Raw genomic sequence first — 12292 nt, forward strand, 5'->3', positions numbered from 1 at the left:
GGAAAATACTCCTGTTAGCTTCCCCTGACTGCAAAATCTCCTTTTACAAGTGGCTATTTAGAATGTTACACTAGCCTGATTCAGAAACCGTATCACTTGCTCCTACACATCTAATCCAGCGGATTATAACTGAACTACTCGGTACTTCTTGCTTCTTGTAATAACCTATATGAAAATGCAGGAATAAGCATTTAATGGAGAAGAAAAACCATTTCCAAATTTGTTAAAGACATTTGAGGACAGTACAGTCTTCATGCACTGCACCGAGTAAATGCCATGATTGACTGACAGAGCAGTGAAGCCCAAATAAATCTCTTTCTCAAATTAATCTCTAAAGGCTCCAACAGTCTAGGCTCAGTTGTAGAGGTGCATATCCGGCTCTACTGCTAAACACTGGCCATAGTCCCCTGCAGTACACAAATGCATGCAAAAGCCCCATCAGATTACTTATTTTATTTACCCTGCACTGCCTAGCACTTGCCTGTTTTCCTGCTGGTACCTGAGAATTTCTTGGAGTTCCACGTTTACTTGTATTTACATGCTTGCATAACGGTATTCTTTGCTGGATTATGTCATTTAGTGAGGTTCAGTGACATGGTGTGTGCATTACTGTGTGCTGTCAGTTCAGTTGCCTTAAGGTATTGCTGAATAGGGAACTACTGTGAGGATGGTCCAGTCACAGTGAATTTTGATGGGTTAGTGCTAGTGGCTACAACCTAAATGTGATTGGAGTAAGTGAAGAGTAATGGGAAGTCTGGGGGGCTGGGGGAATGAGGAGGGGTGTGCTGAAGTGAACTTAATGCTTGCCAGAGATTCAGAGAGGCAGCTTGAAAAACAAATATCCTGTTCTTGCTTCAAACAGAAGTGTTTCTGTGAGCATCATAGTGTTTTATCTCATTTGTTTCATCTCTTTTAGAAAAGAGAGCCTGTGCAGATTAATTAGGAAATGTTTTCAAAAAGCCTTTTGAATATGAAAAAGGTGCTTTAATTTATTATTATTTGGTCTTGTGAGTACAAAGAAAATCTTCAGCAGTTTCAACTATTGCTAGTAAGAAGGTGACCCACTTTGGTCCATTGTAAGGCTTTCTGGAACTACAGAATAACATTCTGGCTGTTTCTGATGGGCCTCCATTTCTGGCTTAAGCATTGCTTTGGATATTAACACCAAAAATGCCCAGCTATAGAAAGGCTGTTGTGTTTTTGTCCCCAGTTTTGAATTTAATCCTGCGTACTCGTTGAAGATGATAGCTATTGCTCTGTTTTACTAAGGTTCTATTTCCCCTGTGTTTCAAATCTTGCTCTACTGAAAAAATGATTTTTCTCATTCTTGGTACATGTATACACATGCAAGGCCACTCACATGCACAAGAACCCCACACAAAAAAAGGATTTAGTGCTGTCATTGCAAGTTTGTCTGCTTCTCTCTTCTGATGCCTTCTACCACTGCCCCTGGAAATGTGGCATTGTAACACGTGGCAGAAAGTGTCAGCAATAGCCTCCCTTCGGTTCCCTAGCCCAGGGCGTGCTTCCAGAGGGTGTGTTGGCAGACCCTTCCTTGCTGAGAGATTTGACTGTTGTTCCTTGTGCTCCTCTCTGGGAGTTAAAGAAGCCTGAAAGATGGAAAGTCTTTCTTTCTTCTCTCACATTTTCCTCGCAAAAGCACATTGTATTCTCCATTTCCTTTCTTTCCATCTCAGTTAGCATGAGGCCTAAACGATGTTTCTAAGCTGCGTGGTTACTTCTGTGATGAGTATTCACCTCATTCTTGATGCATTGTCAAAGTGCTGCACTATTAGGTTACTGTTCTTCCATGGCACTTGAGATATTGAGTTTTAGTTTGATAACAACTCTTCTCCCCTTTTAACAAGACAAGTTTCTCGCTGTTTCAGATTTTCATGCAGTAGATTTCACAGCTGCTTTGGCAATTACTCAAGTTTAAAAAACTATCTTCTTACTTTGTTTGCTTTAAAAAAAAAAAAAAACAGCTAACATGTATTGACGTTATTCACATTTTCAAATGTTTTCCTCCATGAGTTTGCCTGAATCCAAAAAATATAAACTGCAACATACACATCGCCAAAAATAACAACCCCCCCCCAATATTTTTGTAGTTCTACAAAAATCCACTAGAAACTCATTTTAAAGGAAAAAACAGCCTAAGGTACAGTGTAAGCTTGTGAATACGCAGTTCTACCTACCTTGTAAACAGTGGTTTCTCTTGAGATTGCTTGGATATGAATCAGTCATTGAAAATGTATCAGGAATCTTTTTACAAAACTCCACTCTCATTAGAGTAGCTGTAATGTAGCCCTTCTCCCTGAGCTACACTGCATTTATCTTGCTAAGTGATCTATGGCTGCATTTCATGTTTTGCCTATCAGCGTGGCATTAGCAAGCCCTGCTGTGTTAACCCGCTTGTCCATTTCAGGGAATATTTACACTGAGTTGAAACCTGAGGTCGACTTCTAGTATGTAGAGGGGTGTGTGGAGAAAGGAAGACAAAGGGCTCCCAAGTACCTATGAAAGAGAATGTCTTTGAAATAAAACCTGAGTGTGTATTTTGTCTGAAAGTAAGAGACACTGAAGATTCTGGACTGCAGATGTGTGTAAATCAGCTTACTGGGGCTTTGGTAAAGATGTAGTTTGGGAATCGTGCATTTCACAGTGGAATTTCCAGCGTTGTTCCTCTGTTGAATTGTGAAGGTTTGCTGAGCTGTTCACAGAATCACAGAATTGTAGGGGTTGGAAGGGACCTCTAGAGATCATCGAGACCAACCCCCTGCCAAAGCAGGTTCCCTACACCAGGTCGCACAGGTAGGCGTCCAGGCGAGATTCGAATGTCTCCAGAGAAGGAGACTCCACAACCCCCCTGGGCAGCCTGTTCCAGTGCTCCGTCACCCTCACCGTGAAGAAGTTCTTACGCACATTCGTGCGAAACTTCCTATGCTGCAGCTTATGTCCGTTTCCCCTCGTCCTGTCTCCACGTACCACTGAAAAGAGACTGGGCTCACCGCTATGGCCGCCACACCTCAGATATTTATAAACCTGGATCAGGTCCCCTCTCAGTCTTCTTTTCTCAAGGCTAAACAGACCCAGTTCACTTAGCCTTTCTTCATAGGGGAGATGCTCCAGGCCCTTCACCATCTTTGTGGCCCTCCGCTGGACTCTTTCCAAGAGATCCCTGTCTTTTTTGTACTGGGGAGCCCAGAACTGGACACAGTACTCCAGATGAGACCTTAGCAGGGCAGAGTAGAGGGGGAGGATCACCTCCCTCGACCTGTTGTGCTGCTGCAGGTTGATGGTTGCTGATATGAGAACATACTACCAGAGCTTTATACATTTACCAGGAGTAAATCTTTTTTTCTTGTGGAGAAAAAGAAGATAACTCCGTATGGAAGAACATTACTTTCTTCAAATTTTTGTTACTTGATACACTAAATGCTCGAAATTTAACTATGTAAAAAGTATAGGATTGTAAGAGGGCCAGGAACTGCTTCAGGTGCCAAGACAAACTGCAAGTAAAATGCATTCCTGAGTGTTTGTAAGCACGCACCTCAGTCTTCTTTGGCTATTGCAGGCAATGGAGGAATTCAGAGTCACTTCATTTTCTTTTTAACCTGTTTAATGCACTCTAGTATTGCATATTACAAATGTAAATCCTAACAAGTTTTGTTTGTGATATAAAAGAAAGTAAGATTTTTTAAAATGTTTTTCCTAAGCTCCTTAGTCACTGATTTGACCTTTGTTTTTTCTCCCCCCCACCAGGAATCCTTAATGACTGGAAAACTCAATGGATCATGTTTTTATAATCTAAGCTATTTTTACGTTGACTGTGCTGTAAACACATGGAGGAGCTGTAAGTAAATGTTCTGTACTGCATGATGAATTGGATTGCTGCAGTCTGGAGGAAAGCAAAATAATAATTTCATTTCTGTGGTGATTTGCGTAGCTTGTGGTACAATGCCAGAAAGACTAACGGAAATGCTTATGGATACATGGACTCCATTAATAATATTATGGATTACTGTACTTCCTTCCATTTATATGGCTCCAATGAATCAATCTCAAGTACTACCAAGTGGATCCAGTACAGGACTAAAAAGGCTAACTGAAGAACAAAGAGTTTTGAATCGTTCCAAGAGAGGCTGGGTTTGGAATCAAATGTTTGTATTAGAAGAATTTTCTGGACCTGAACCAATACTAGTTGGCCGGGTAAGGCAAGATTCTTTTTATTTATTTTTTATTTTATTTTTTTCTCTGAATATGCAAGTGTACAGCATGTGAAGGTCTGCTGTCATTTCATTCTGCTAAGAAATTCACATTTTAAGTGGTCTATTATTATAAAATTCTTCTCTAATACTCATAAATTTGTGCTTTAAATATACCGTTGTTTAAACATACATTTTTTTTCTGGTTAACTAACTTGCTGCTTACTATAAAATTACATTTTATTTCATTTTTATGAATTTTGTTTTTATGACAAAAATACATGGATGTATGCACATCCTTTCTTTGGTATCAGAAGTCAACGCTTTTCATCTTAGCTGAAGACAGCTAACTGTTAGACAGCAGTATGTTTATTACAAATCTTAAAATTATTTCTTATTTTCTCCAACATATTCTTTTCACTATGTTTTGTTATCTATTTAAAAATGATTTTTAGTTGCTTTTAACTGGCTGCAGGAAGTCCCAAGTTTGTACTTTGTAGCAGTTTGATTTTCAGAATGTATCCAAGTCTTGAGATTTCTACAATATAAAGTTTTGTTTGTTAGTTTTGGCTGGAGAGAAGTTGGTTGTTTTATTTGGTTTGTTTGTTTTTATGGATATAATGTCCTGAGTTGTTCACGTCATCAGTGAACAGAAGCAGGTGGGTTAAACTAAACCAAACCAATGAAGACATTATTCCATCTTCTGCTGGCAGTTAGAATAGAATTTGATAGTCTGAAATGCTGTGACAATCTATTTGTTGAGATTGCTGTGTAATTAAAACACTGCATGATTTAGATGGAAAAGAGCAAAACGTGAAATTCACTCTCACAGAAAGAAATCTATGGTTTACTCCAGAAAATAGCTTAAAATATTTTTGTAAATCTTGCCTGAGTTTATCACTCTATCCAGATAAATGCAGGAGGTATCTACACAGAACAGCTTGTTGTTAAACAAGCAATGCCAGCTAAAGCAGAGGTCCATATTTGGATCATCTTGAGCACAAGAAGCAGCATCTGGGTATAGATGTGGATCTGTGCCATTACAGAGACAGTGCTGCCTGTATGTTATTTTTACATGTTCAAAGTACTCCAAATAAATACGTTCCTTGATAGTTCACTACTTCAAAGAGAATGTTCTTGAAGCAAATCTCATTATATAGATTTGGGTTGCACATGTTTGTCTCCTTCTACAGTCTTATGGGGTATACACAGTAGTTTTCATAGTCACATATAATTGGTATGAGCAAGTCATTAGCTGCTCTAGTTAAATAAATATAGAAATAAATGTTTTTACCCTAACGGAAATAGTGTATGCACAAGTATAATTTGATATATGTTTTCAAATACACCTTTAAAGCCCATTCCAAATTCATCACTAGAGAAATGCTAAGGATAAAATTGATACTTAAATGACGGTTTTTTAGGTCAGTGTTCTGAAAGATGGTGACTGGAAGCGTGTGATTGGCAACAAGTATCATCAAATTAAAACTGCAAATTTAAATTAATTAAATCTAAACACAATGCAGATCACATTTTAAATGGAAGCCTGAATATAAATTCTATGTTTTCATTGATTGAGTTATAAAGATCACATACCCAAATTTCTGGAAACAGAGGAAGTTTAGTAAGACAGAACTTAGAGAGCGAGGTGATATCTCTCCTAAGGCTGATAGTTTTTTCCAGGAGAAGCAACTTCTAAATGGGAAGACACTTCAGAATTTTAAGTGTTGTAGTACAGCCAGTGTCTTCAAAGTCACATATTAGTTTCTATTCTGCATGATTATGTCTTAACAAATGTGTTCCCGGTGTATTTGCTCTAGTAAATGCAATAATCTGGGGTGAGACTAATGAGGATTTTATAGGAATTCTTCCATAAAGCATTGTAGTTTCCTACAGTGACAAGTAAAGGATGGGAAAAAACTTTTGCTTTTATTCTTGAACTTCTTAAAAGTTTTTTATGTCACTTTTCACCATTTTCACCACAGTCAAACTTAAACTTACGCAGCTCTACTTGAGTTCTCACATCTGTTTAAAAAAAAAAAAAAAGTATATGAATCCATGCTTCCTCTGTGATTTTAGAATCTGAGGTTTCTTGTTTCCCTTTTTTGTCAGAATTAATATTGCATTGCATTTTGACAGATGGTATCGTAATAAATTCCATATTGTTTTGATCTATGCATGAAGAAAAGTATATGTGCATTTTTGAGAAATGTACAAAGTAACCTTTTTCATGTTCCTTTGACATACTCAGATGAGTTTGGTTTTGTTCACAGCACTACAGTGTAGAAAGGTAGATTTACAAATATCCTTTTTACTTCTCTTTCTTTTTTTGCTTCTTCTATAGAAGCAGGTATGAACTTTCCAAAGCTATTCTGTCTGCTTTAGAAGACTCCACATACTGCAGATTGCTGTCAGCAGTTTGCAGGCCTCCCAGTGGCTGACAACCTCATTCAACTGTAGAGTGATATGTTTTGTGACACTGCATGTTGTCCCTGTGGACTTGATTAGTTAGAAAGAACTTTTACTTGATATACACTGCTGCATTTTCTCAGTCTCCTCTGCATGCATTTACAGCACCATGGCAGATGTGCTATGAAATCCGTGGTGTAGCAAATGCTGCTGTTCTTTCACTGGAAACAGCCACTGAATTCACAATGAAATAGATAATATCATTAAGAAGGCTTAGGAAAGTAGGATTGAGGTATAGGATTTTAGCTCCTTCTTTTTATGGTGCATGAGGGTTTTTTTTGTGATGTTTTAAATGGAATTGGACCCAATTTAATAGATGTTTTCAAGCAAAATCTCAGGCCAGTGAATGAGTTAACAGTTGTGCTTTGTAAGTACAATGTACAGATAGAACATAAAAGGGAATGAAGGTGACAGAAATCATCCCTAAATCATCACCAACACTAAATGAATTGGCAGTTAAATCCTGACATGGAAGAACACAGCTTGTCAGTCAGATCAGTGCTGTTTCCGTGGTATCACTTCTCCTGGTGCACTTCCCAGTTTCTCCTAGAACCTTCCCAAGACCTTTTCATTTACTTATTTCCAGTCTCAGGGTAACATTTTGCATATTTTGCATGCTTCCTTTTATGAGAGATTCATAAAATGACCTGATCAGATGAGGCCAGCTCCTCTGTCACAGGCACAGCTGCTGTGCTGCATCTGCCGCATGTGGTTGGTGGCAGAGCTGTGTTAGCTCTTGTTAAATTGCTCTGAAAAGTCGCAAAGGTGTAGAAACAAACCAGAAATTAGTGAGACACAGAAAGAATGTGGCCTGGTCAGCTCTTACCCGCAGGGGAGTTTCACTTAGTTGTTTTTAGTCTGTGGCCAGGGGGCTTTACTTCCTTTCTTCCGACTTAAATAATATGTGTTTTTTCACTTTGTTAAATGCAAAACTTTTTTCTTTGTGGTTTGTAGAATCAGGGAGCTAGGCAGCTCTTTCCATTCAGAGCAATGAAGCTTTTTCCCTTGATATATGGGGCTTAGGTTCAGGCCTTTACAGAAGTAATTTTCCTGTAGGAGGAGCAGTAGAGAGGCATGATGATGTTTTTACAGTTAAGTGCTTCAGGCTGTGCTACTGTAAAAATCAAACCTGGAAATGCGGAGAGCACTTATAAATAGCTTCAAGCTGTATGTTCTACATTATAAATGTTTTATGCAATCTTTGATTTCATTGCCAACATACATTATATCTCTTAACAAGAAAATGGTAACATTTTACTGTTAAAAATTTTTAAATCGTTCTGTTGAAGTCCAGGCAATACATATATGCAAAGTAAACAAGGTTTTAATTAAACAAATTCCTTCAATATCTTTTTCCTTTTGATTCCTGCATAAAGTTCGAGATCATAATGGTTGCCTGAAAATGTTGTAGTATTCAAGATACAAAATAGAAATGTATGTAACTAAGGATCTCATTACATCAGGGATAAATGTTTCCCTGAATGAAAGGAATCATTGTGAAATATAAGTGTAGTAAAACTCTAGTGTAGTTTTCATGGGGTATTGTATGGTTCTAAGTTAATTGATTTTGTAAGTTCTGACACTTAGAACGGTATCAGAACACCTTAAAGATTCTATTCTCATTTACACTTGTATATTTACTAGCTATGATTTAAATATATGCTATAAAATATTGAATATCTGAAATGTTGCAAAGTCAACATTTCTTTCTAAGCCCCAGATTTTTGTTATTTTGAAACTGTAATTATACACTAATTTGCCTACTTAATGTTTGATAAACTCCCAGAAGTTGAAATGTATCACTTACTTTTCTACAGTATTCTTTACAGAAAATACTAATTCCTCATGCCTTTTTTTTTTTTTTTTTTTTTTTTGTGCTTCTGAAGGGGAAGAGATGACTGTATACTTCATAGAACCTTCCTGTTTCCATACTCTAAATCAGCTTAGTCAGCAGGAGTATAAGTAGCTTGGAGAAAAGCACGTCATAATTAAATATTGCTACAAAGCCAATAAATATAGTATACAACATTTTAGGTAAGCTTGGTGAAAGTAGTATTTTTTATTAAATATATGTATGTATTCCTGATTATGCACAAATTTAATGTGTTTCTTTTTTACTAGGTGCAAGCTCTGAGAATTTTCTTATTAAAAAGTAATAAATTTAAACGAGGACAAATAGTTTGAATCACAAATCTCATTTCAGTATGTTTCAGGGAGTATCACTGACTAAGGCTGAACACTTTCATGCTCCCCTGTCTCCAATCTTGGGACTTTTAAGCGCAATTTAAGAGGAATTACAACTTAGAACACTTGCTAACATAACTGGACTGGTAATACGTTCAAAGAGGCATTTCATCAGGTGGCTCCTATGTTTCTGCTTTTTGCTGGTAGAGCAGTAGTGTAAGAAAGAGGCAAATATCAGTATGTGAAAAGCACTTAAGGAGTTTCTGAAGTTTTTTCTGAATATCAGGTCCCTTATGAATTCTGCACAGTAAAGTGTTCACCTACGAAACACCAAGCACCTTCTGAGCCATCTGTATTTTTCTCTAATTACGTGGGAACATCTCTGTGATGTGATTTGCATCTTGTATTTTAGACTTCAAAGACAATAATTATAGGATAACTTTAAACAGTTGTTCTGGTTTTGCTTTTGTTTTAAACAATGAAGATAAGAACGATATATATAATGTATATAATTTGAGTCTCCTGATGTTATTTCAGCATTATTATCACTTTCCTTGTCATATTGTTCTGATGTCACAAAGGCATCTTCTGAGGGGAAAAAAAAGGAAAAAGAAATATTGAGAATTGTTTTTGTTTGTGAAGAATTAGAAGCTTGTTAACTTTTGCTCAATATATTGATCTAAACATCTTATCTTTCTCTCTATGAATTGAAATGTTTTCCAAACATGCAGGCAAAATGCAGAAGTTTCAGCATGAAAAATAAAGCAGAGTCTTCCATGTGATATTCTGCAGATGCCCAATGATTGTTTGGTCTTTCCAACATTGGTTTTGTAAATGGTTTTCAATTTCTACCTATAGGGCCCACCCCTAGTGCTGTCAGGCCCTTCCGTTCCAGTTGTCAATTTAACTGCCAATTAGTGCCAATTGTGGTGGTGTTTCTTTGATAACAGTTTGTCCTTTCTCAACTGGGCAAACAAATTTCCTATGAGCCACTGAAAGGCTATCAAATATGAATGACTTCCCCAAAGTGACTGGACACATTGTCTTTTGATCAGTAAGGATGTATTTATTACTATCAGATACTGATAATAGTAAATTTTTCAAGGCTTCATATAATGAAAATCCCCAGAGAAATTTTACATTAAGGTGAGAAATACTTTGGGACTAATTAATTTAGTTCTGTAGGCTTCCAGACAGATCTCTGGAACCTAAGTGCATAGCATCTCATGGGCTGAATTACATGGGAATTGTTGGTCTTTTAGGTGGTGGGCAGCTCTGCCTGTTTGGTTTGTAATAAATACACATTCACAGTCATGACAAGAAAATACAGTTTGTGTGTGAAAACATCAGGAATGAGTTTGCATAATTTTTTTTTTTCTTGAAAGTTCTGTTTTTGAAGTTTTTCTCTAGTAAAGTGAGAGGAGCTTTAAGAGGGAACAGCACACATTGAGCAACCAGCTAAGGACTTCCAGCTGAGGGTATTTTGTTTGGACAAAGTCAGAGCTGCCAGTGCTGTGTGGCCTAATGTGGATGTGAAGCAATCAGCTTAATTGCAGAGATAATTTACTGCAATAAGTATTTAAGGCAATGTTTAAAGGTAACTATTATTTAAAAGTAATGTGTAGAACATTTGGCATTGAAAATAGATGTAGACTATTTTCCTGAAGATATTTCAGCAAATATTTATGTATCTGAATAGCCTCTTGGTGATCCTTGAGGAACACCTGTGGTGATGCAGTATGAAATAAAGCTTTCCTTTTTCCTGAGGAAACTCTATTAGTGTAAAGATTCCCCATCCATAATTTCTTTCAAAGCCTTTATTTTACAGCACTTGTGCCAGCAGCTAAGAAAAAGTATGTGCAGCTCTCCCTGGAGACTGTGTCACTTCTGAATTAAGTGGAGGAATCATTAGGAGCAGCATAAGGAATCCCTTTTCTTGTTTCAGGTTCTGAGCTCAGGAACTGTTACACACCCAGCCCCTGATGAATAGAAGCCAAGCCGAGGGTTTGCTTTTCAACTTGATGTGCTGTGCATTGCTCTGAGATCGCCTCTATGAGTCAGAATGTATGAAATAAAAGACTCAGAGACAATCACTGGAGGCAAGGAGCTCAGTTATAGATAGACTCCAAAAATATATTTCTTAGCAGCTCAGAGTGCTCTAGTCATGTGCTGGTTTAAGTCCACGAACCACCTTATCTCATTTTCTTCTCCCTCACTGGGAGAGAATGACTTACATAGAATGGAGGTGTCACCAGGTAAGGAAAGGTAGATTTTATTATATGTAGAATTGATGGGAGGCATCTAGGCATGAAGAATCAAGATTAGGGAAGCTTTCTGGGGGAAGGAGTGAAGGGCATTCAACCAAACCATAGCTCTTTTGTCACATTTTTTCTAAGGTCATCAAACTACCAACATCATTAAGAGCTATGCATGTTTTACATTCAACCTTAAGAAATCAGAAAATTAAATTTAATGGAAAATGAAACTAATTTTTTTGTTAATCTGGGATAGTCTACAAAGTAATCGTGCAACATGATCCTGTATGTCATAGCATGATGCAGAATGCCTAGCTGTTATATTACTCAACTCCAACAGCTTAATGAAAACTTACCATATTTATACACAAAAAAACATTTCTAAATATAATTACCAACATATTTACTATTAATTTTTCACTCCTTTTTTTCTTTCTTTTTTTTTTTTTTTTGGAAAGTGTTATTTTGTAGGCAACTTGTTCTCTAATTACTATGTAGTCTAAAGCATTTAAAGTCGACCACTGGCACACTTTCCAAGTCCTATTGTTGGCTTGTCACACAGACAGGAAAAGAGGTAAAATGTTTGTGTTTCTTCCTTCATGCAAAATCATCAGCAACAAGGCTTAATGCCAATACAATATTTCAAATTATTAGGTTATTTCTGCTAATTAATGGGTCTTGATTAATTCACCCACATAATTGCTAGAGTATTTGATAAACTGAGAGCAGGTGCTGATCTAGATACACACAGACTATTACTTTTTATTGAGTTTTCCTACTACTAAATGACAGTACAAAAAGTGATTTAACACATATACCAGGAATTTACCTGTCAGAAAAAGATTTACAGACATAATTGAAATTTAAGCCCTGTGTATTTTTTAAGGAATCTCAATGTGGACTTCAGTGAATTTTGAAAACACTGTACATGCTCTCAAAGAACTCGTGGGGGTATTTTTATAAAGTGAACTACAGCACATGAGGAACGGCGCACTGTGTCAGTGAATGTGAAAGCTGTTAATGCTGCCATTTGTATTACAAAACCTTAGCCACAATTTTTCTCCTTTTTGTTGGGTAGGAGTCAGTTCCTGCCTCAGAGCTGTTCCTGCAGTGAATAGGATATGCAGATTGCAACTGAGGAGGAAAACATACATGCAGAAAACTATGGGCAGAGAA

At 37.1% G+C, this 12292-nt stretch overlaps 1 protein-coding gene across 3 annotated transcripts in view; it reads left to right on the forward strand.

Annotated features, from left to right (window-relative positions):
- The first annotated feature begins 3769 nt into the window (after window positions 1-3769).
- CDH8 (cadherin 8) overlaps window positions 3770-12292 on the forward strand; it is a 125044-nt gene continuing 116521 nt past the window's right edge. For 2 of the 3 annotated variants that reach the window (XM_085234901.1, XM_085234902.1), the window contains exon 1: window positions 3770-4212. In XM_085234901.1, coding sequence (XP_085091027.1) covers window positions 3961-4212 — 252 coding nt within the window. In that variant the 5' untranslated portion in view covers window positions 3770-3960. The remainder of the gene's footprint in view (window positions 4213-12292) is intronic. The other variant, XM_085234900.1, reaches the window with a different exon arrangement.

The sequence above is a fragment of the Meleagris gallopavo genome, chromosome 13 (assembly GCF_905368555.1).
Source record: "Meleagris gallopavo chromosome 13, MGAL_WU_HG_1.1, whole genome shotgun sequence".
In the NCBI taxonomy this organism is placed as follows: Eukaryota; Metazoa; Chordata; class Aves; order Galliformes; family Phasianidae; genus Meleagris; species Meleagris gallopavo.